This window comes from Hippoglossus stenolepis, chromosome 14, assembly GCF_022539355.2.
Source record: "Hippoglossus stenolepis isolate QCI-W04-F060 chromosome 14, HSTE1.2, whole genome shotgun sequence".
NCBI classification, from domain to species: domain Eukaryota; kingdom Metazoa; phylum Chordata; class Actinopteri; order Pleuronectiformes; family Pleuronectidae; genus Hippoglossus; species Hippoglossus stenolepis.
The window spans coordinates 1516446-1540223 of NC_061496.1; the positions used below are offsets into that span (position 1 = coordinate 1516446).

Sequence of the window (23778 nt, forward strand, 5' to 3'; positions counted from 1 at the left end):
ATCTCTTTATGCTTCAGTCCAACAAATGAAATCATAGCAGCAGCGACTGCATTTGCATTTCAACACATCCATCGCCAAGACAACTGAGCCGAACACATCCAGGGACAAAGACTTTGTGATGCGGTTAAAAGCTGCACAAAGATTGTAAGTGGACCTTGAGTCGTATTCTTAATCTTCTGTCGAGCTACAATCTCCGAGGTCAGTGATGATGAATTTGAGTCTTAATCTGCAGGATCTTTGGAACAGGTTTAATTTATGTCGAGATAATGACCCTCATAAAAGACTCAGCGACACATATGGGCTGCAAACATTCAGAGGATTACGTCTCCTATGGGCCACATGTCAATCCAATCCTGCAGATGATGATTATGTCCTGTATGCGGAGAGGCGCCGACACTTGGCCGCCGTGCACGAATGATGTCACAGACGCACTCAGCTGCTGTCATATAAACCACAGCAGGTCTGACCGACAGGAAGAAGGAATAAAAATCCCACAAAAATAGATTTAGATTCTATAAAACACTTTAATTCCTGGATTCCAGGAATTTCTGCAAATTTCAGTGTGAAATGCAAATCAGACTGAGTCCATCACAGATATCATTGTCCCTGAATAAAGAAATGTACTGTCATTGTTCTCCAGTGTAAATCTCCCTTTGCTGGCGAGTGCAGTGAATCTCTTAACCTCCACCGACGATCACAGTGACAAAGATACGAGTTAACTGACAAGGATCATCTGAAGGTTTTCAAATTAGTGCAATGATTTTGGTCCAAAAACCATAATATGGTTATATCATCATGGTCCTTAACGAACTCTCACAAACCTGTGAAACAGCAGCTTCTATTCTGGTCAACGCAACTTCACTGTTGTGTAACAATGCAGAACAAAGGGCACAGATCTGCCAAATGTGCATTCAACATTATCCACAATCTCCCAAAATCAAGCTGTGGTACAGAGAAGTTTCAAGCGTGTGCAGGTTTTCATGCAGCAAACATGTGACAAGATACTACATGGAAGTGAGGAGAACCAGGAAGTAACGTGAAGTACGTGGGAACGACAAGAAAACTCTTTATCTAAAATGCCCCGGTGATTTTCCATTGAAAGATGAGACTCATCGTGTTCACACACACACACACACACACAGACACGACACACACGACACACACAGACACACAAAGTTGATGGTAGAAACGCAGGCTTTGCCCTCCCCTGGGGCTTGGGGGGGTGATGGTGGCACTCCACCTGTGCTAATCACACACACACACACACACACTTTAACTGTCACTGAGGCGTTCACGTTTCAATTCCAGCATAATAAATATTCTAATGAACATCTGCGGGACGCTCCCCTTCTATTTCCTCGAGTCTCCTCTGCCCTTTATCACCCCCTCTTCCTTCTCCGACGTTTCTCCCCCCGTTTCTCACCCTCTCTGTCACCACAGTTCTTCCTCTTTCTCTCAGATGACATGTCACACACAGACACACAGACAGACACACACACGTTCAGGTAATGACACACACAGGGAAATGAACTAAAATACAGTTTCGAATGCTGCAGGTATGAGCTACTGAAAAAGTGCATCCCTGTTGTAAATAAACCTGTTCAGTGAGAAGAGGAGTTTAACAGCAGCAACCTTTCACAGCGCGGACTGAGCTGAAACGCTCTCTGACAAAAACGAAGTTACTGCTAATTTCTAATCTTGACATGCATGAATAAAATGAACGGCCCTGGGTGCAACAGAAGCGACGGTCCAGTGTGTTGACAGGAATGTTTGAATCCCCTTAACGCTGCGAGGAGCTCTGTCTACCCAGGGACAGAAGGAGGCATTAACTTTAAACAAGCAGATTGAAGTTATAGACGCTTCACTTACACTTAACTATATCTTTAAAGGTAAGAATTGACTGTGTGGATTCAACTCAAGATGCACAGAGAAGAAAATCCAGCTGCATGCATGTGAAATGTTGTTTCTCTTTCTTTCTGCAACAAACTTCACACGAGGTGAAAATGCATCTGGAACATGGTTTAAAATCAATGAGCTGTTACAGTTGAAATACTTGCTCTGATGAAGCTAAAGGGATTTTACTGCTTCGTGTCTGCACCGAGCCACAGACACGACCCTGCACTTTGCTGCAGAGTATATACAGTACAGTACGTCTCAATGGACAGACGGAGGAAGGGAAAGGAGGAGAATAAAAAAGGGGGTTAAGAGCTACTGGGCAAACTGCATTCAACAGCGCCTCCTGGAAACAACACAACGTCCCACATCTGCGCCATGATCCGTTCAGTGCACCGAGGGGAGAGAAAGAAAAGGAGGAGGGGGTGTCGAATGACACTGGCACAATTGCTGAGGACTGAATGAATGAAACAGTCAGACGCGGGTGACAGTCGGTCATAAAGGGGCACAAAGCCTCGTAGCTGCGTGTCAGTGAAGGATGTTATGATTATAAAATGCTCCGGAGCTTTTTATTCCTGCTTTTATTCCAGCCTCTCGCCGTCTCCTGGATCCCATCCCCCCCCTCTGCTGCTGCCGGCACCAGCCAGAGAGGATGTCTGCACGACCCGGACGCAGCTTTGTCATCTATACTTTTAAATTCCTAAGTAGTTATAGATTTTTAAAAAAAGACATCATTTCAAGGAGGAAACAGAAACGTGTTGTTGGTGCAGAGGAGCTAATTCAGCTACGATGAACTGCTTTGATATTTTTTGCATTTTTAGTCTCAGATAATTCGGGCTGCTCTGTCTGTCATCTTTTTCAAACACTGATCATATTAAAGAACACGAAGCAGGTCAAAGGAAGACTTAAGCACAGACGTCAAGTGTCTTCAAAACGAGCTGCAGCTCATGTGTCAGTGGTTAAAAAAAAGGGACATTTCTGCTGTAACAGACGAACGAGAGCGCGAAGAAGAACAAGGAGTAAAGATGGGCTTCAAGTGATGTCATTGTTGTCAACGCTGGAAACTGTTATTAAAGAAATCATCTTTTTAAATCCCAACTTCCCTGTTTCCAGACTACAGCAACCAAAAGGATTGTGTTGAATGATGATGCACAAGAAAAATAATGATCCAATATAAACACGAGATGCACTGGAGGAAGAAATAGTATTCAGGACACCAGATGGGGGGTGTAGGAGGGTTTACGCTTACAAAGAAAAACTGATTCCAACACACACCAAAGACAACACCTCCTCCGTCCTGGAGTTCCAGGGAAGACCCCTCTGTCCTGCAGCCTAGACCCTCTGTCCTGCAGCCTAGACCCTCTGTCCTGCAGCCTAGACCCTCTGTCCTGCAGCCTAGTCCCCTCTGTCCTGCAGCCTAGTCCCCTCTGTCCTGCAGCCTAGTCCCCTCTGTCCTGCAGCCTAGCCCCCTGTCCTGCAGCTTAGACCCTCTGTCCTGCAGCCTAGTCCCCTCTGTCCTGCAGCCTAGACCTAAGACAGAGGGGTCTAGGCTGCAGGACAGTGGAGGTCTAGACTGGAGCTCCTCTCTCTTGGAACCTAGACCTCATTTACCCTACAGCTAGCTCCAGCCTAGACCCCTCAGACATGAAGCCTAGACCCTCTATCCAGCAGGTAGCTCCAGTCTAGACCAACTCCTGTCCTGGAGCTAGTCCTAGGCTAGACCCCTCTCTCCAGGAAGTAGCTCCAGCCTGGACCCCCTCTCTCCAGGGAACCAGCCCCAGCCTGGACCCCTCTCTCCAGGGAACCAGCCCCAGCCTGGACCCCCTCTCTCCGGGAACCAGCCCCAGCCTGGACCCCCTCTCTCCGGGAACTAGCCTCCTCCTCTCACCTGGCGGCTGGTCCATCTCCAGGTAGAAGATGAGCTCGGTGGAATAGGGCATCATCACGTCCCTCCAGTCCCCCTCCTCCTTCTCCGCGGTCCACACCGTGTTGTACATGTCTTCACCGGACGGTCTGTCTCCGGTGGAAGGCGACGAGCGGCCGGGGACAGAAGAACCGTGGAGACGTATAAAATGTGGACGAGCTAAGTGAAGTCCTGCGTCTGAATCCCCGCTCCAGACCCGAATAAACACACCGACTGTGGACAGCAAGCCCCGGGCTGCTCCCTCCGACACTCCGCTGTGACCGCGCCGGGCCTCTTCATGGAGCCCGGGGGTCTGTGTACATTAATATAAGTCAGAGGTCTCGGCGGGGGGACAGCAGGAACCAGCTCCACAGCTCGGCCGCTCTCCTGCTCGCCTCCATTTTAACTTCGCTCTGACGACTGGAGGCAGGAGGAGGCTGAGTACGGCCGGGACGTACCACTGCAGCGCGGGGCGCGGGGGAGGACCGGACCAACCTTCAGCAAGCGAGAAGAACCACGACACGCGAACACACCAACACAACACTAAATAACACACAACAACCTTACACGTCACCTGTACACACAACACGAAACAGAGAGTGTTTAACGCGTATATGTCTGCGTCTGCTTCGGATGAAGTTTCCCCTTCATCACACTCGCAGTGGTTTCCTCCGCTCCTGCTCCAGCCAATCGCTGAGCGAGCCGGTGCGCACGAGCTGAGAGGCAGGATTTTACAGCCAATAGGGAACGACTGTTCAAATATAATAAAATATTATATTTATTATATAAATCAAATATAAAAGACATCAAGACAAATAAAAAGAAGCATTTAAAAGATTTAAATAAAAAACTAATGAATAAGATTAGAAATAAAAGAGTGAAAGTGACAGCGCTGTGTTAGAAATGATCTGATTTAATAAAAGCTTGTTCCAGAAGGAGGAAAACCACAGAACGCTGCTTCTCCATGTCTTGTTCTGACTCTGGGGACAGAAAGCGACAGAGAGCTCAACGCACTGCGAAGTAAGAAAACACGTGAACATAGAAGGAAAACGTCATCAATTCAACGACACACACGCTGCAAAAAGTCCAACAACTCACAAAGCTGGAGGAATGTTTTGTGAGGTGAGAGCTTGTGGACAAAACACAGCTTCCAACCGAGAACGACTCAAGGAAATTTCGATAATTTATCTTGGCGATCTGTTCGGTTACAAGTTACACATCAGAAGAAAAGGAAGACATCCAATGTGTGGTTTAGAATATGACATGACACAATAAATTGCATGAATTATGAGCTAACCTCTGGACCTGGTTCAATGTGTTGTCTTTAGCCTTCTTTACAGTGCAGACATTCTCCAGAGTTTGTAACTGAAAACAGCTGCACATGCTGAACAACACAACTGTCCACTTTGCTGTTATGTGTCTCAGCAGGACCCTGGACCCTGGCTTCTGCAGCCAATCCAATAATACACCATCTAATACACCATCACAGTATATCAGGAGGAGCTTTGTTTTAATTTCACAAGACCTTTGTCCTCAAACCAGTGTAAATACATTCTGTCTGACGGAGCTGCAGCTCGTTCTGTGCTCACTAAGCTTATTTAGCTCCAGAGGAGGAAAAGATGCCATTAACTACGTGGAGCGAGCCGCCCACAGTGAGGCACAGTTACAGTAAATGATATGGAAGCTTAACCACAATCTCAGGGATGCTAGAGAGGTGCAAACATGTATTTAGGAGGCCTATAAAACGGGGATTACTGCACACACATCAAAACACACACCTGCTAAGATGGATATTATGGATTTACAGGATTGTTGGTACAGGTCTGATTCAGGATGGATCTGCACGGCTCCTTTTTTCTGATTTAAATCTGCTGTAATCTGTGTTTTTATACGTCTTTACTGTTTGGCTCACCAGCTCTCATGATTTTCCCGTCTGTGTATTTTCTTATCTGTGCAGACCTGCTATATTATTCTATGTTTTCTTTCTTTTGCTCGTTTTACTGATCTTTCGCTGTTGTTTTCGAAGGCAGCAGCTTGTTAGTAGTCGAGGCTGTTTCGCTGATTCGAGCGTTCTCTCGCTGTTTGGGTCAGTTTGGGACGACTACATTTGGCCGGAGGTTGTAATTGTCCTCAGGTCTGTTCGGACAGACACTGATCCTCCTCTGATCCGTTTTGGATCAATTTTCCTATAAAAAGAATTCATTTATGCATGTGCATGTGTTTTGCTTGGTTTTGCTTGTGCTTCAGATCAAGTGTAAAACTTGAGACTTGGAAAGACTTCAAGTTTCTATCAAACTCTTTACAGAGCAGAGCTGCACACAGTTTCTAAGTTGTTCAGAAGTCTGCTCCTGCTTTGGCTCTTCAGGGATGGATTCCTGGATCAATAAGGTGAAAATGCCCGATGACAAGTTTCTAGAATTGTTTGCTTAATATGTCTGAAAACAGGGTCAATAAGAAAGTTTTTCTTTGGAGTAAATCAAATAATCCTCGACGGGCTACAGAGCTTCAAGCTGTTTTTGAGGAAGCTAAATTACAATATATGTTTAGAAATAATTCATCATGCAGCTTGAACACAATTAGTAAGTTTCCTGCTACATTTGAAGATAAAATGGTTTAAACATATGGTGTTAAAACCTACATTTTTAACATATATTCAAATCAAGCAGACATGTGGCTCTGAATCTTATGCTACAGCAAACTTATCAAGGAATTACAGGTTTTCAGTTGCACGGCTGAGAACAGGAAGCCTTCCTCTGGTTCTTGAAGTTGGTGGATTTAAAAACATCCCTGAGGTCGACAGGTTTTGTGAATTATGTAAATTAAGAGAGGATGAGATTGTTGGGAAGGCTTGTATATGTTTTCAAAAAGAGGAAAACTATGAGCCTATTACTCTGTCACAGGAACTTTCCCCTGGAACTAGGAACCTTTGAGGGAACTACTTGTGTTTCCACCGCAGGGACCAGGGTCTGAATAAAGTTCCAGGTTGGGAGGGTAGTGCTTTAGAAAAGTACCAGAACTTTTGGGGCGGGGTTGACACTGTTAACACCTGATTTGTTGAGTTCTCCAGCATTTGATTTCATGTTTATTATTATTATTATTATTATAAGTCCAGGCACAGTATTTCAGCTGAGGGTGATATTCAGAGGGAAGTGGAGGCGACTGACCAGACGGTGGAAGGTAAATCAAATCATGCATCGTATGAAACGATATCGTGTTGATGTGGTGACCACGAGAGGAGTGTGACCCGTATTCCTGCTCCAACCACAGAAAGTGGAGCACTTCAAAGACGAGAAAAAACACAATGGCAGCATCACGATCCGCTGCCCCCCCCACAGGCACACGGTGCAGACCCAGACTGGCCCAGACCCCCAGTCACCCGCATGGTAATCTCCTGCTAACAGCCTTATATCAATACAATATCTTCCGATGGGGGCTGCTGCCACCAGCAACCACAGCTGCTCTGTCTGTCTATCTGTCTGCCTGCTGTCCTACTTCAGGGAGCAACAATAAATGAAAGGTCTGCTCCCCAATCTGCCATCCATCCACCCTGTCCTCCCTCCACACCCACCCACCCACTCATCCATCCATCCATCCCTCCGTCCAGATCAACGTCCCCTCCCTAAACTCGTCTGTCTCGTCTGTCCATCACCAGAGGAGAGGAGGAGGAGGAGGAGGAAGAGGACGGTGGTTGCACTTGGCCCCCCATGCCAAAAAGAAGAGGGGGGGGGGCGGCTGGGGGAATGTCAGTGCCTGAAATCTATTTAATGCATGTGTGTGTGTGTGTGTGTGTGTGTGTTCTGGTGGAAGTTTCACAGATGGCTCGTGCTGGAAACACACACACACACACACACACACACACACACACACACACACACACACACACACACACACACACACACAGCCCAAAGCTCCTCTCTGTCAAGTGTGTCGAACAGGTTTAATTGCTGCTGCTGCCGCTCAGTGTGTGTGTGTGTGTGTGTGTGTGTGTGTGTGTGTGTGTGTGTGTGTGTGTGTGTGTGTGTGTGTGTGTGTGTGTGTGCAGCCAGGCAGATGGAACCCCGACAATGACACAGGAACTGACTCTGCCCCTCGTCATACAAAAGAGAGAGAGGAAGAAGGAGGGGCGGGCGGAGGGGGGAGGAGGATGATGGGAACAGCAGTATTAAGCTGCACTGTCCCGGGCATCATCCCACTGCTCCCCATTTAACCTCCACAACAATAGAGCACTGGGGCATCAAGTGGCCTATTTGCATAGTGTATGTATAATCACATATGAGGAGGCACAGTCTCATATGACTACAAATAAAACCTCACTATTTATAATTATGTTTCCACCCACTGGTGTCAGGGACGCTTTTGATCTGTGTATAAAAATATAACGCTGGAAATAAACAACCCAGCATTAGTCCACAGATTCCAGCTCCTCCTGATGACGGCCCTGTTCACAGGTTTCTTTACAGACCTTCTTCTTTGCTCCCGGCTGCATCAGAGGCTGCAAGTTTCACACCAGGGACCAAGAGCAAAACTCATGGGAAGTTGCCCTGAAGCTTGAGACGCGTCACAGGACTCACTCGGACATTTCACTAGGAGGCTGCAGGACAAGGTTGAGCTGTGGAATCAAGGTCCTGCCGACGCATGAGCTCGATCGTGAGTCCTCTCAGCTGTCAATCATGACATTTCTCCCAGTTTTTATGGCATCAAATAACAAATAAAATCCTTAACCTAAAACCATCCTCTTCCATCTTTCTACAGAACGTTGGTCTTCTAACATGACAACAGCTAAACATGGGGGAAAAAGTCACAATCTGATCAATCGTTAAATAGGCCTGTGAATTTTGGGATTCAGTATCTTGCCCAAGGACACTTGACATGCGGAACAGGGAAGACTGGGATCGAACCGTCGACCTCCTGGGCCACGTCCCACAACAATGATATTACAACACGTCCTCCCATATGGTCTAGCGGTGAGGATTCCTGGTTTCGCCCGGGTTTCGACTCCCGGTATGGAAACATCATCAATCACTGCTTGCATGGTCAATGCTATGTATCCATGTATCTTCAAGTGTAGGAGACTTCTCTCCTGACTGAGCTAATCAGCTTCATCACATTGTTCTCACAGCTCGTCCAGATCATTTCAGGAACATGTCTGGACCTCAGTGCAGGTGTGAAAGCAGCTTTGGAAACACTGCAGATAAATTAAACCCCCCCTCACGTTGAGCAGAATAAAGAGGCAGCACATGGAGCTCCACACAGAGGGCGACCGTTCTCCAGTGAACTACTTCCCACTTGCCTCCTTCCAGTCTGTGCGTGAGTGTAAACACAAAGGATGAGAGAAGAGAACCTGAGTGTGTGCATGAGAGCGAGAGAGAAAGCTCAGGTGAGCTCCGGGGAATCAGGTGTTGAGTTTGCCATTTCTGTTGCCATAGAGACCGAAAGGTCCAGTGAGGCGCTAACAATGTCTCTTTTAAGGGTTTAAAGCGCAAACAAAGGCGCCGCCTGCAAACTCAGATCATGTGCCACCGACTGCAGATTTTATAATCACGAAGGCACGTGGAACCTGAGCTAACACTCACTTTAACCTGCTCAACTTCCTTTTTCACACATCCCGTAAACACCCTGCACCCAGGACATGCAGCGGCTGCTCTGTTCCACACAGATATTTCAGACATCTTGTAATGTCACACACATTTCCCCAGAATCCAGCTGAGTGGTTGATATCTTTGGAAATGCAGCCATCCCTCCCAGAAATGAAAATAAAGTTGTATTTGGCCATGAGGCGTATTCGAACTCACGGACCCACCTGTTGGTCTATCAGGGTTTTGTCTGTGGTGTTTTCAGTCTGGCAGATTAAAGTAACGCTGTAAGAAGCGGACGGAGTTTCAGATAAAGCCGATGGATAAACACGTCCCTGGAATGAGTCTGAAGCCAAAAACCTGCTGCGGCTCCTCCAGAACAAGCAGCTCAGTAAACCACATGGAATCTGGGACCTTCTATACGTGTGTGTGTCTGTACAGAGGTTTGTGTCTGTTTTAAGTTGTGCGTTATCTGAGGTCAGACACCACCTGTGGCCCGAGCTGCCGCTGCCAAAATCCACTTCAGAACGCAGTGTCATTTTGCCACAGGACGTAGTCGTTGAACTCGCAGCCCCCTTTATTAGCAGCTATTGTGCTTTGTGAAATGAGCTAGAACGCCAGACGCCACGAGGAGCGCGACGCACACTGACCCCGCTGAAAGGAGCTATCGTGACCCCCCCAGCTCCTGAGAACCAGCAGCTTGTTATTGTCTGCACTACACACACACACACACACACACACACACACACACACACACACACACACACACACAAACACACAGATCAGAAAATGTCACAGAAACAAGGGAACATACTTCATATTGTATGGTCAAAAGTATACGGACGCAGACATCTGGCGCCCACACACACACACACACACACTCAGAGCTGACGATATAATATTTGATAAATCCCCATAAGGGTTGTCCCATATGGTCTAGCGGTAAGGATTCCTGGTTTTCACCCAGGCGGCCTGGGTTCGACTCCCGGTATGGGAACAAACAACTTAAAACTGCCTGCAGGACCAAATGGCTCCATGTCACAAATAGGTTGATTCTTAAAGGCAGCTGATGTTGGCTCAGTTTAATCATCTGCATCTAAGTAAACTTTTTGAATGTTCATGGATCAGATCTGTGGCTCAAATGTCCTGTTATTAGTTGGGTTCTAGTCTTAGATGTGAGGCCACAGGCAAGAGACTGTAAATAAAGACGGACCAAAAAAGTTAAGACAAACTGTCTTGATCGCCCCCCTGGTGGCAGGGCTGCATATATCACACCAACACCTCCTCCATGTTAGCAGATGGGACATGGACCAAACTAAAACATACAAGTACATGTTAGATTCTTATCACACAGACGTATGTTCAAGTGTTCATGTTTCTAATAAGTTTGGTTTTAATTCTTTCTTCGATGATATGAAAAACAGGCTGAGACGTGATGATTGACAGAGGAGACTGAGGTATCGCTGCTGCTCTGAGTGATGCAAGATGTCAGCGTTCCTATCCAAGATATTATGGCTTCACTTCTGGAGAGTCCTCCATCTTTATATACAGTCTCTGGGTTTTAGATAGAGTTGTGAGCCCGACACACACAAAACAAGATCAATAAAGTCAATGTATCTGCTCAGAATTGTTTCATTCTTTAACACTGCTGTATTCTTCACATCAGAATCCATATGAAAGGCCCAGAGTTGTCTTTGTTTTCTTCTGTGTCAGTAATACTAACCAGTGGTTCAGTTTCTTTGAGTTTTTCTTCCACTGCTTGTACCAACAAATGGGCATATGTGCAGTTTTCAGTTTAGTGTTTCATAGGTTTAATTGGTCCCTTGAGTGTGTATATGTGTCTTTGTGTATGTGTGTGTGTGTGTGTGTGTGCTGTAATAAAGCAGTGATTCAGAAAGACACTGTTGTGTGTCTCCCTGACACGTTCCCTGGTGTCAGAGAGTCACTACTGTACAATCTATCAAGCATGTGGTTAAACCTCCCTTTTTAAGAAAAGCCCACAGATTGCACATTTGCTGTCATGGGAGAAACAGAAGCAGTAGACTGAGAGAGGGATGGATGGAGGAGGAGGAGGAGAGGAGGAGGAGGAGGAGGAGGAGGAGGAAGAAAGATCCTTATCCACCGGGCTGCAGAGCAAGACCGAAGCAAACGATGCACGAGAGAGAGAGGAAGAGGAGGACGGAGGAGGAGAAGAGGGTCGGACGAAAAGTTTGGGCAGGGACATGATTGTTTCGTGGATTCAGGAACAGCGGTGCATTAATTTATAAATGTGTGTGTTGTGTGTGTGTGTGTGTGTGTGTGTGTGTGTGTGTGTGTGTGTGTGTGTGTGTGGTTTGACTGTACAGACATGATGAGGCTGTGGTTTGCTGCCTGTTCTATTTCTGTTCTTATTATCCATGGCCCTCAGTGCTTTTCAGATTTCGTCTGCTGCTGTAATAACTAGAGTGGAAAGTACAATTTAACTGTAGACACGAATATGCTGCTAAACATAGACAGTGGAGGGGGGGGCGCACACACACCCACACACACACACACACAGACACACACAGTGATTGCATAATATGGCGCGACACTTTAGTATATGTTTTATGGATAAGCATTTTTGGAGGGTGCAGAGCCCGGTGTGTCATCCGCCCACACGGCTGCTCCAGTTATCACTGAAATGCACAATGTGACTGAGCAGTCACCTTTTTGTTCTCCTGCTTTTTTCAACGCTACATTTTCTATTGTTGTCAACACGGAAAAAAACGTTCACGCAGCAAAACCACAGAAAGTCAGCTGGAGGACGTCTTCACTAACTGGTGTCGTGCAGGTGATCGGCTCAGCTTTGGTTAAATGTGTCTATAAATATAATTCAATTACATAGAATGAACTATTCGGGTTTGAGCAGTAAACCTGGAGCAAGCAGACACATAAGACGTAGCCTGACTTGTATTAATGCATTAATCACAGTTGTTCAACACCCAGATACATATATAGAAAATAAATCCCTGCTCTGATCACTGTTCCTTGTGCGTTGTTTTTTCCGTAGCTAAGCAACAAACTGCAGAGGAGACAATCTACTTCCTGTCTGTGACACATGTCTTTAGGTTTGCTATTTGTGATACCGAGTTAGAAAGTGTGATATTTCAGTGTGGACGCGGCCTCATGCAGTCACGGTGTCAGTGGGGGTAGAGTCACTGCAGAGATCCATGCAGAGACGCCATATTTCCTGCTGCAGTTACATATGGACACTGAGACACTGAGACACTGAGACACTGAGACACTTCCCCCCTCGTGCAAGTAACACAAAGGAAAATAACCAAAGTGAAACAGATTCAGTTGAATCCTTCAGCCTGCAGGTGTGTGAGGATCCTAACGTGCGACCTTCTACAGTGTTGTTGAAGTCACTCGTAACGATAAGACAAAATTCTGCTTATTGCTTCTCTAAATAACCTTCTGCTGATAGAAATCAACATTTATTCAGATCACTCCCCCCGTGTCCTCTCCAGACCTCGTCCCTGATTTCTGAAACATTTATTCAGCTCCCAGGTGAGATATGAAATTCACAGACCCCCTGTGAACAACGTTTCTTCTGAGTGACTGAACATCTCGAGGGTTCAGAGCTCAAACATCTCGGACCAGACTCCATCTCCGTCCATCTCACATCACAGGGCCCGTTTGATGCCCCGCTGCCTCCGGTGGACGCTGGGTCCACGTCGGCTGCTTTGGCCTTAGCGAGCCGTGCGCTGGCTGCGAGTCATGTGCACTCCGACTCAAGCACAACCAATTAGCTTTGCTGTCTCCAACTTTCCAGCTCAGCTAATTCAATGAGGAGCTTTCCTCCTCCTTGATCTCCCCCCCCCCCTTCTGTCCAATGAAGCGGCGGACTCATTACTGCTCAGGCTGGATTTCAGCTCCTTTCCTGGCATTGACTGATCCTGTCTCACGCCATCGAACCAGAGAAAACTGCTCCACCTGTGCAGAGTCAGGACGTCTCACACAGCAGGAGGCGATACGACATGTGGAGAGGAAGGAAATATATGTGTAAACTAACTACATTCCACCAAAGCTTATTTACACCCGACCTGGTTTGAGATAGAAAACATATAAATACACTTTAATGTCAGTGTCTCGTGAGGCTGTTAGGAGTTTCTGCTGTTTCAGTCCAAAATAAAGAGGGGACAGAGCTTTTCCCTCAAACTGCTCTTCAGTCTGAGAGAAGGCACACACACACACACACACACACACACACACACACACACACACACACACACACACACACACACACACACACACACACACACACCTAAACCTCCTCCCCCTCCTCCTCCCCCTCCTCCTTTTCAGATTACAGTATCGTACACGACACAGAAACTCTCCACAATTATCTGCATCTTGTTTCCTTCTCTTCCCTCTGTTCGTCTGTCTGTCTGACACTTTGTCAGACAGACAGACGAACAGAGGGAAGAGCAGAAACTGAAACAATCCTCATCTCTCTCTCTCTCTCTCTCTCTCTCTCTCCCCCTCTCTCTCTCTCTCCCCCTCTCTCTCTCTCTGCAGACGGACCAAGCAGACAGGAGCTGTCTCTGTAAACGGGTGATGTCATCCTGCAATGCGAGCGTCCCTGTGGTCCTGATCCCATGATGCAACACTCTGGTGACACTGTGAAACAGGTTGCTGCCGCAGGCTGCCTCCAAAACTGCTGAGCCGCCTCTCTCTCTCTTCCTCTCTCTCTTCCTCTCTCTCTCTCCTCTCTCTCTTCCTCTCTCTCTCTCTTCCTCTCTCTCTTTTCTGCTCCCTCGTTTCCAGCTCTCGTGTTTTCTTTTTCATCTCGTCTCCATTCCACTGCCCCAAATAAAGAATTCCCTCATTACCCGCTCGCTCCAAATCTCCTCTCTCTGCCCTACATTTCTATTGTTTCTGCTGTTTCACTTGATCCTCTCCTCCTCCTCCTCCTCCTCCTCCTCCTCCTCCTCCTTTCTCTCGTCTATATTTGCTCTCTACCCACACAGACCCCCACCCCTCGCTCTCCACTGGTTGTCAAGGCAGCAGGACACCATGGCTCAGCATTATTCATGCAGGAGCACAGACAGACACACAAAGACAGGCAGACAGACAGACAGACAGACAGACAGACAGACACACACACACACACACACACACACACACACACACACACACACACACACACACACACACACACACAAAGACAGACAGACATGCAGACATGCAGACATGCAGACATGCAGACAGACAGATTGGCAGAGACACAAGGAAGCAGCCTGTGAGGCCTTCAACCAGCAGAGTCAGACAGACAGACAGACAGACAGACAGACAGACAGACAGACAGAGACAGACAGACAGTCAGACAGACAGACAGTCAGACAGACAGACAGACAGACAGACAAACAGACGGACAGACAGACGGACAGACAGTCAGACAGACGAGACAGACTGGGACAGACAGAGCCACAGACAGACAGACAGACAGACAGACAGACAGACAGACAGACAGACAGACAGACAGACAGACAGACAGACAGACAGACAGACAGACAGACAGACAGACAGACAGACAGACAGACAGACAGACAGACAGACGGACAGACAGACCAGCTTTAGAACAGTTAACTCTTTCCTCTCTGTTTCACTTTCATGTTTCTGGTCCTCGTTCACAAACAATGACACAGACGATGATACAACTTCAAAATGTGATGAGACATGAACGAGCCACAGAAGTGAAACAGGGACGGCTCTTATTAGTTGGTTCAGGTCTTCAGACGAGAGGGTATAGACCATAGACTGTAAATAAAGATGGACGCTGCATCTCCACCTTCTTCAAGGTCCCGCTGACACACATGCTCCACCAAGCACGAGTCAATCTCAGCTGTCAATCATGACATTTGTATTTTAATTTGGTCCATGTCCCATCTGCTAACATGGAGGAGTTTATGTGTGGTATGCCGATGACAACATGCCGATGTAAAGGACGTGTGGAAGTAAAGGAGTGAACCTTCACAGACATGATGGTCAAATGGGTTCGTCATCATTCCGGTGACCCAGGAGAACCCAGGTAGAAAACCTCATGTGACCCAGAGCCGGTCGAGCAGCGGCAGAGTTAAAGCTCCGACTGTGACCAACAGGCTGAATGAATACAGGCTGTTTGCAGGCCGGAGGTGTAAAAGCAAAACAGCAGGACGTCTGAATGCACAGAGAGAGAGAGCAGCAACTCCCAGCATTTACAGATGTGTGTGTGTGTGTGTGTGTGTGTTGTGTGTGGTGTGTGTGTGTGTGTGTGTGTGTGTGTGTGTGTGTGTGTGAGTGTGTGAGGGGAATCTGTGGCAGGTGAACAAACAGATTCACCCTAAGAGCCAAAGGGACGGACAGAGACAGTGTTTGTCACAATCACACATCGCCTGCTGAGGGGACAAAGGTGCAGGGTCACGGAGCACACAGGGCCATGGCAACCCCACTCACACACAGACACACACACACACACACACACACACACACACACACACAGTTACTGTATTTCCACGACACCCCCAGCTTACACTAAATGAAACACGTTGGAGCGAGCCAAGCTGCCTGACATGAGAGGGATTCCAACATCCCCCGGACGGAAATGAAGGATTTGCTGCCGGTCGAGAGGAAAAGTAAAGAAGGGAGGAGGAGAAGGAGGAGGAGGAGGAGGAGGAGGAGGAGGAAGGGAGTATGTTGGGTAAACATGACGGACCTGCAGTGGATAAAAGTCAGAGATGCTGCCAACAGGCTGCTGAGCTGTGGGTGAGGTGACGTGAGGGGTAGAGCGGGACGACCCACCTGAACCTGGGCGAACAGCGACCGAACTCTACAGGGATTTTATATTGTTCTGTTTCACAAGCCTATTAAAGTCTTTGTTGTGTAATGGTCCTGCAATTATTTGACATGTGACCAGTGCATCAATTATTATATAACTGAGATTCATGAACCAAAATGTTTTTCCAAAGATCAAACGTTGTTTTCTGATATTTAAATAACTTCAGTTGTGAACAGCAATGCATCATGGGACAGTTCGGCCCACATCTGTTTGATTTAAATGAAAAGCTGTTTTTCTCTGGTCACGTTTTGATTTAATTTACAGCGGACGGCTGCTGCTCGCTGGTCTGTTCAGTGAGAGCAGCAGCTCCTTCTCCATCACACCATGAGTCACACTTTAACCAGAATCACTGCCTCCGCCTTCGCCGTCAAACGCCTCCGCCAACCAGTCGTGCTGCAGCAAATATGGTCCCAGTCCGTCCTTCTGTTCAGGGATGCTGTTGCATAACGATCAGAGAAGTGTTTCTGCAGAGGACAGGGGAGTTGACCTTTGACCTGATGGAGATATGGAGTCATCATCTCATCCAATTAGACATTTGACTGAAAATTTGTGAACATTAGCAAATGAATTCATGGATCAGGAACACTTTGGATTCAAGTTGTGACTGATAAGAACCACAACGTGAACGTGTCTCATTGGATAATCTCCTGCTGCGTTCTTCATATGTACCGGGCAAACTCTGGAGAACGTCCAGACCCAATGGTGTGGACATTATCCGGAGTCCATGTCTGACAATGGCTTAAGACACAACACCAGAGATTTTAAATTGAAACTGAGCTGGCAGCGTTTCCAAAACTCTCCATTTTAGATGTAAACATTGCAGAAGTGGTGAGTTTAAGAACTCAAATGTATTATCGGGGATGTAGCCTGAAAATCTTGAATTCGGAGGCCAAGTATCACATGTTTGAACTTTCTGTGGGATCAAACAGTAGCTCTGAAAAGTCACATCGGTATAAAACCTCCTTAAAAACCCAGATGCAGGTGTTTGATGGTAAGACTCTTCCAGTATGAAGCGGTTCCAGTGTCAGTGGCCCAGAGACGCTGCTGCTCCTCCGGCTCCGTCCAGTCACACCAATAACAGCAGGTGAGTCAGTCTGTGGTTCCCTGTGAAGAGTTAACTCCAGCGTGCCAAACAGAGGGTGCACTGAATGTGAAACCGAGCGTCTGAATATCATTGTGACAGCCAAAGGCCGAGATAAAACAGCAGCCAGCCTCTCATCAAAACACCCCCACCCTCCTCCAGCTGAAAAAAGAGTCAGCTGCTTCCTGCTGTGCGGCTCCGAGCTGCTGCCTTTAAATGAAAACCCTTCATCTTGTTTTTTGATTTTACATTTTCTCACCTCATTACTCATCAAATGTCACAAAGGCTCTTTGAGAAGGACTTCACATGAACGCTGAAATGACCTGTGGTGACTTTCAGTCCGACATGAAAAACGACCTGTGAGCGCGAGGCAGCGACTCGATGAACTGAAGGACGAGCGAGTTACAGCTTGTTTCATATCCAATCAAGGAAAATATACAGGAAATAAAGTCTGTTAATTTCCTGTAGTTAGTGTCTGTGAAGCAGCAGCAGCAGGTTGTCGGGTCCGACTCGTTCAAACAGGAACATGTGGGGAACATCCAGGCGAGGGGCGGAGCCTGTAGAGCAGCAGGGCGGAGCCTGTAGAGCAGCGGAGCCTGTAGAGCAGCAGGAGGCGGGGCATGACGTATAAACTCTGCTGTGGAAAGATCAGTGTTGTTGTTTACAGCTCATCCACACCGCGTCGGCCCTCATCACCAAAAGATCTGGAACCTCCTCGTGTTTCCAAGTGGACGTCTTCGTCTTCTACGTGTACGGCTCCTCTTCTTCATCATGCTCCGAATCTATGTATCGATTCGATACCAAGTTTTTCAAGTATATTAGTTTGACCCAGATAAAACTGCAATTTGCTTTTCCTGGAAATCACTTCCTCTTCCCAGCTTCCAAACAGCAGACGTCAGCTTTGAGGCTTGTGGTGTTTTCCTAGATTGATCTATTTACGTCAAATGAGATAACAGAAGAATGTATGTTATTCATTTTCTGCATAACTAATATAAAGATGTGAGGACAGTGGGAAAACCACTTTCTTCCGTTTGTGCTAATCCACGTGAGCAGAATTATCTCAGAGGCTCAGGAAAGTAAAATATGATCATACAGATTTTGAATTTTGATGGATCGTGATTTAAAAGGAAATATTAAAAACCAGCGGATTAACCTTTAATCTGCCTGAGTGATCACCACTCAATCTAATCTGAACACTTCCACTTCCTGTTGCCAACTATAACACAACTTCTCCGGCACTTAATGTGTCAGTGTGGTCAGCTGGTGGTCGCCAGGGGCAACGGTAACCACTGGCAACAGGGCTGCACGGGGCCATCAGGACGTTAGTGAGTCCATCGCCTCACGACTTGTGACAGCTGACACCATCGTGGATGTCTGTGTGTTAGTGTGTGTGTGTGTGTGTGTGTGTGTGTGTCGACTGTACGTGTGAAGAGTCTATTTGCTTCGTGACTTTCTGGCCCTTTACACTGAATAATTCAGGACCTGTGTTAGTTTGTCGTCCTGTTGTTCCTCTGAAGTGTGTTTGCTGAAATCTGCACTACATCGCTAATCAAAGGTCAAACTGAAATGATTGATACAAAAGGTTATAGAATAGTCAAGGATGTTTTATAAGAAAACCGTCAATGCTCATTGGAGGAAGATTGTGAGATGTGGTTAAAACTTTTTGTGTCTTTCAGGTTTCTGCAGATTTTGTTGCACAAACAGAGACGGTTCATGCAAGTGCATTAAAGGAAAACACCGATAAGCTGCACAACACAACAGCTAAAGTGAAACACAACCACAATGGAAATGAGCAACAACGGTTGTTGACAATGAAACGAGCAGAGTTGGTACAGTTGTAGGGAAACAGGTGCTCGGAGCAAACCAACGATTTGACTTCCTCCTTTTTGACTCCTCTGAGCACCTGTAACGAAACACCACGAATAGAAACGCATCACATTGAAGCAGCAACAGGTTCGACCAGGTTCACTTCACTGCAGTAAGTAAATCTGCTCATTTCAACACTCCACTCTGCATTGGTTTAATGGCTGTTCCATTAGTGTTTTACATTCATGGGCTTGAGTGAGACGTAGATTCTGAAGGTCGAGAATAGAAATGTCACGTTCAAATCCGACAGTGATATCAAACTGCACAGACAAAAAGAAGAAGAAGGGAAAAAACTAATACATGTTGGTAAAAATCCAGCAGACGGCAGATCAGTAAAAGAGAAATGAAAAATATCGTTCACTGCTGCTTTTCATCCGTGCAGCATGATTTTATTAATCCACCCAGTCAGAGAGAAAAGCAATTATCTAATTACTGTAATTGCGTCTGTAAATCGGGTTTAGAGATTTGCTTAATTTAAAAAAAGTCACTGCTCCATATTATCTCAATACATCAATGTGGGATCTGTGGAGCAGCTCAGAGAAAATCAGTTATTATAGATCCTGCTGCTGCATCAGGAGATTTAAATAACTAATGAAGGGACCGACTGCTGCAGACTGTGCACGTGTTCCCACTGATCAGTCTGTAACCAACACATCTGCGTGAGTCTCAAGTCTCTCTCGTGTCACTCAGAACACGAGTTACAAGTCTATGAGTAGAGAGTGGCTCGTCTAACATGTGTTGTTATCTGCAAACAATTAGTGGATTGGTTTGTCCGCCTGTATGATATCAACCAATCAACATGCAGGGAATCCCCGAGAACCCACCCATCGCCTTGGAAACACCGGACAGAACGTGAGAATAAACCTGAAGTGAACTGTGAAGTTTACAGCTGCTGAAGTTACTGAGAGTTATAGTTTTTACAGTGAGTGGCGACCAGCAGGGATTCAAACTCAGCCGCTGAGTTTTCAAACTAAAACGTGACCAGCAGCGTTTACGAGCTTCTCAGCTTCATCGGCTCTAAAGCTCCAAACGTCTCCGTAGCAGAGTTGATGGGTTTTAATAAAGAATGTAGTTGTGTGGATGTAACCTCGGTGTTATAAAGATATAAAACACATTGATATCATGATATGAACAAGTGCCTGTAAAAGGACAGATGTATAAATCCAGAAAAGGCCCTTAGATGCAAGAGGTGATTTCAAATCTGCACTAGATTCAAAATGGATCTTATCACAAAACAATAATCCAACCTGACTCCAGTTGTGTTTTGCAGCTCGTCTGACTGAGCCTCTGCCAACACGTCAGTCTGAATGGAAATGCAGGTGAACATAATCCGCTGACGAGATCATGCTACAGCGTACTGGATTAATGAGATCGGCTGAACAGACAGCGCACGGGATTATGGTCCAGTTCCTGAGAACATTTGCCTCATGCTGCTCTGGGTATGAAGGTGTTTGATATTCTGTCGAACAGTTTCGAACAAAAGGCTCTTTAAGAGAAAAAGAAAAGAAGTGGGAGCTGTGGAGCGGTAAATGGACGGTTTAGCTAACGGGCAAATGCACCGGTCCACTCAACCAGGAGGCCCGGTTACATAAGCTCTCCACAAAGGTTACCAGAGCCAAGTCAGAGCCTCGGCATCCGCTCTGCTATGAAACAGACAATAAGTGCAGTACCGATGTGTTATTCTACCAAGTGCTGTATGAGGGAGAAGTACTTCATCAGATTTCCACCGAGGTTCAGTGGAGGACAGCGGAGACTGAGGAGGACTCCACACAGGACGACAGCAGAGGTAACCCAGGTGAGCCTGTGAGCTTCTCTTTAATGGACATTTAATGGTGTCTCTCGTCCACAGAGTCATGACGGCGACACGGAGACACAGAAACACATTTGTAAACAGAGGAGGCCGGAGTAATGAGAGCTGCTTCAGTAGGTATTTAATTCTAATGGGATTTTAAGTGTCTCCTCACTTAGACTGATGAAGACCTTTCAGTGCAGAGCTGATGTTATTTTCTTCAGGGTCTTACTCTATTTATCTCTAAATTCAATTTTAAATTCAATGAGACTTAATTGGCACAATCGTTCAAATGGCTTCCAATGGTCTAAGAGCAGTGGCAGCGAAGGCAAAGGCAAGATTTCTCCATAAAGTAGAGGCAAAGACTTTATAAAGTTTGTTTCACAGTCAATTTATCATCTATTCACTCGTATCACTGTGTTGATAATGACTGGTGATTTTCAGTTGGAGGTTCTAAACCTCGAGTTAACCTCAAGTTGGAAGTTAATTCAGATATCTGTGGTCCCCAGAGGTGTCGACCAAACTACTCTAATGCCCATGACAACTAAGATGGTGTGTTAGCATTATCATTGTTAGCATGTTAGTTCTTCAACGTGTGTTTCTTTCTGACCAAGATCCTGAGCATTTAAAATAAAGTGCAGGATAAAAATCCAACAAGAGCAGAAGAACAGATTTGCATACAAGTTTGGCGGCATGGTGGTAGAGCGGTTTGGTTAGGGGCCCTTCAGTGTCTGTATGTGTGGTTTTGTATCCATATGTTGGCCCTGAGATGGACCTGCTGTATATGATGGAGGCTATCGTCTAGAGGTTTAGATAAATTCAAGGTGTGGAGGTTAGAAACAGGAGGGGACCAGGAGAAAGCAAGAGGATGGTGTCATCAGCATAGTAATGTATAGTGAAGTACTGAGCCATAACAAACAGGGGACCTAACATGGATCCTTGTGGGACACCTTTCCCAATATTGTAGTTTGAAACTATCGCCAACAAAACTTTGACTTGTTGTAGCTGTGAATTCATCAAAAGCAGATTATCTATACAACTAAGTTTTGGTCCTGAGCTCAAAAAGAGCAGCAGAAGGTTTCTTTTGATGGATGTGGCAACAAATGCAGATAAAGTGTCTTCTTCTTATTTATTTATCAAATTCTCAGCAATAGAAAGAAAATCTATGCACTAACATCGAGAGGTAATACGTCTTAATTCAGCGGCTGAGTTCTACTCCCAATAAAAATCCAGTGTGAGTATGAATCTCACAAACCCCCCGAGGTGACGAGGGATGAACATCTCATCCGTCTTTCCCACTGGCCAGCTGTTACCAGTTAGTCCCTGCACAGGCCAATCAGGCCAAGAGGCTTCATGTGGGGAGATAAAGCCGATACAGTAAATATCAGAAAATACAGATGTTAGCTTGTAGCTCTCCGTCTTGCTGCTCTGCTCTGACTTCACCTCCCCCTCCTCCAGCTCGCTGACATACATTCGCTCTCTCTTTCCCTGCCTCGGCTCTTTGTCTGAAGCGTGGAGAAGCAGGCGGGTGGTGCACTTCACTCCGATCTAGGCCACGCTGTCACCCACATGTTGTCTGCTGAATAATTATAGCCCGGTCGTGGGCCGACAGTGACATCCACCAATCCTGAGCCCAAATTAAAAAAGACAAATGTAAACCAGAGCACGCACGAGGCAGGAGCACAGGGGGCTGCTTCATCTTCTCACTCCTGACCATTAATATTTCATGTCTTCAAAAACCTTAAAGCACTGTACCAGTACTTCTGGTGTGTTTTAGTTTTGTGCTTTAGTTTTAGCTCGTTAGGAGCACGTTCCCAAAATCAAGTTCACATTTTTCTTGGCTTTATTGCCTCTTTGGAGCTGCGTCATTCATTTTGATCCACGAGTTCGTGCAGAGTAAATGTGTTTTTTGTTCTTTCCTCTGTTTTTGTTTAGTTGACGTTGGTGGTACAGTATATTTTGAGAAATTGAAATAAACTAGAAAATGTTTTTCCTGTTGAAAATGCAGAATAAATGCAGATTAATAATTTAATAAAGAAACATGAAAACTATCGTGTGGCTGCTGTGAAGCTGGTTTCAGTGACGAACAGGCGCCTTACGAACACTATTGGAACAGAAGAGGAGGTTGTGACCATATTTCCTGCGACCTCATTGGTTGGCGGAGGAACAACCACAAAGCAATTCTTTCTTTTTCTTGGTTCCAGAAATTCAGGTCATCGCTTCAGCCTTGAACGTTTTGCTTTCAAGTCTCAAATCGAGTTCCGTCTTCAGGGAGTCAAGTGGTTACGGCATCAGATCCAAGTCAAGTATTCAGCAACAACATTTATGACTCAAGTCCGAAAAGGTTCAGTCTCCTGAGTCATAAACGTTCGTAAAAGCAGAGGATGAATTTCACTCGTCCGTCAGAGTGAAGGTTTTGTGTGTTTTCATCCTGGTGTAAGTCTGTGTGCGACGAGCAGATTGTGTAATAAGATTAAAGAGGTCAGCTGTAACATGTATTAATCAGGATTTACACAGAGGGAGACGCCATGCCCAGTGTCTTGTGTGTGTCTGTGTGTGTGTCTGTGTCTGTGTGTGTGTGTGTGTGTGTGTGTGTGTGTGTGTGTGTGTGTGTGTGTGTGTGTGTGTGTGTGTGTGTGTGTGTGTGTGTGTGTGTCTGTGTGTCTGTGTGTGCAGATTATGAGGCCTCCCTTCACACACAGCTTATAATTCGTTTGATGGAACATTTCCATTAGTTTCTCTTTTCTTTTTATAATAACTGTTTCATTTGAATTGTCTTGAATTTCTTTTTTCAGATGTTTGGTTTGTTTTGTATTTTCTTGGTTTGTTATA

At 46.1% G+C, this 23778-nt stretch overlaps 1 protein-coding gene, 1 long non-coding RNA gene and 1 other non-coding gene across 5 annotated transcripts in view; 2 read left to right on the plus strand and 1 right to left on the minus strand.

Moving 5' to 3' along the window:
- Positions 1-23778, minus strand: part of pik3r3b (phosphoinositide-3-kinase, regulatory subunit 3b (gamma)) — a 163909-nt gene that overhangs the window by 11526 nt on the left and 128605 nt on the right. The window contains exon 1 of one of the 3 annotated variants that reach the window (XM_035176541.2): positions 3782-4197. The exons of the other annotated variants lie outside the window; for them this stretch is intronic. Coding sequence (XP_035032432.1) covers positions 3782-3890 — 109 coding nt within the window. The 5' untranslated portion in view covers positions 3891-4197. Of the gene's footprint in view, positions 1-3781; positions 4198-23778 lie in introns of those variants that run through there. 3 annotated transcript variants of the gene reach the window in all.
- LOC118120980 lies at positions 8301-9060 on the plus strand. The gene is made up of 3 exons (XR_004698261.2): positions 8301-8443; positions 8549-8797; positions 8916-9060. It is a non-coding gene; the product is annotated as an uncharacterized LOC118120980 (long non-coding RNA).
- trnae-uuc lies at positions 10295-10366 on the plus strand. The gene has a single exon. It is a non-coding gene; the product is annotated as a tRNA-Glu (tRNA).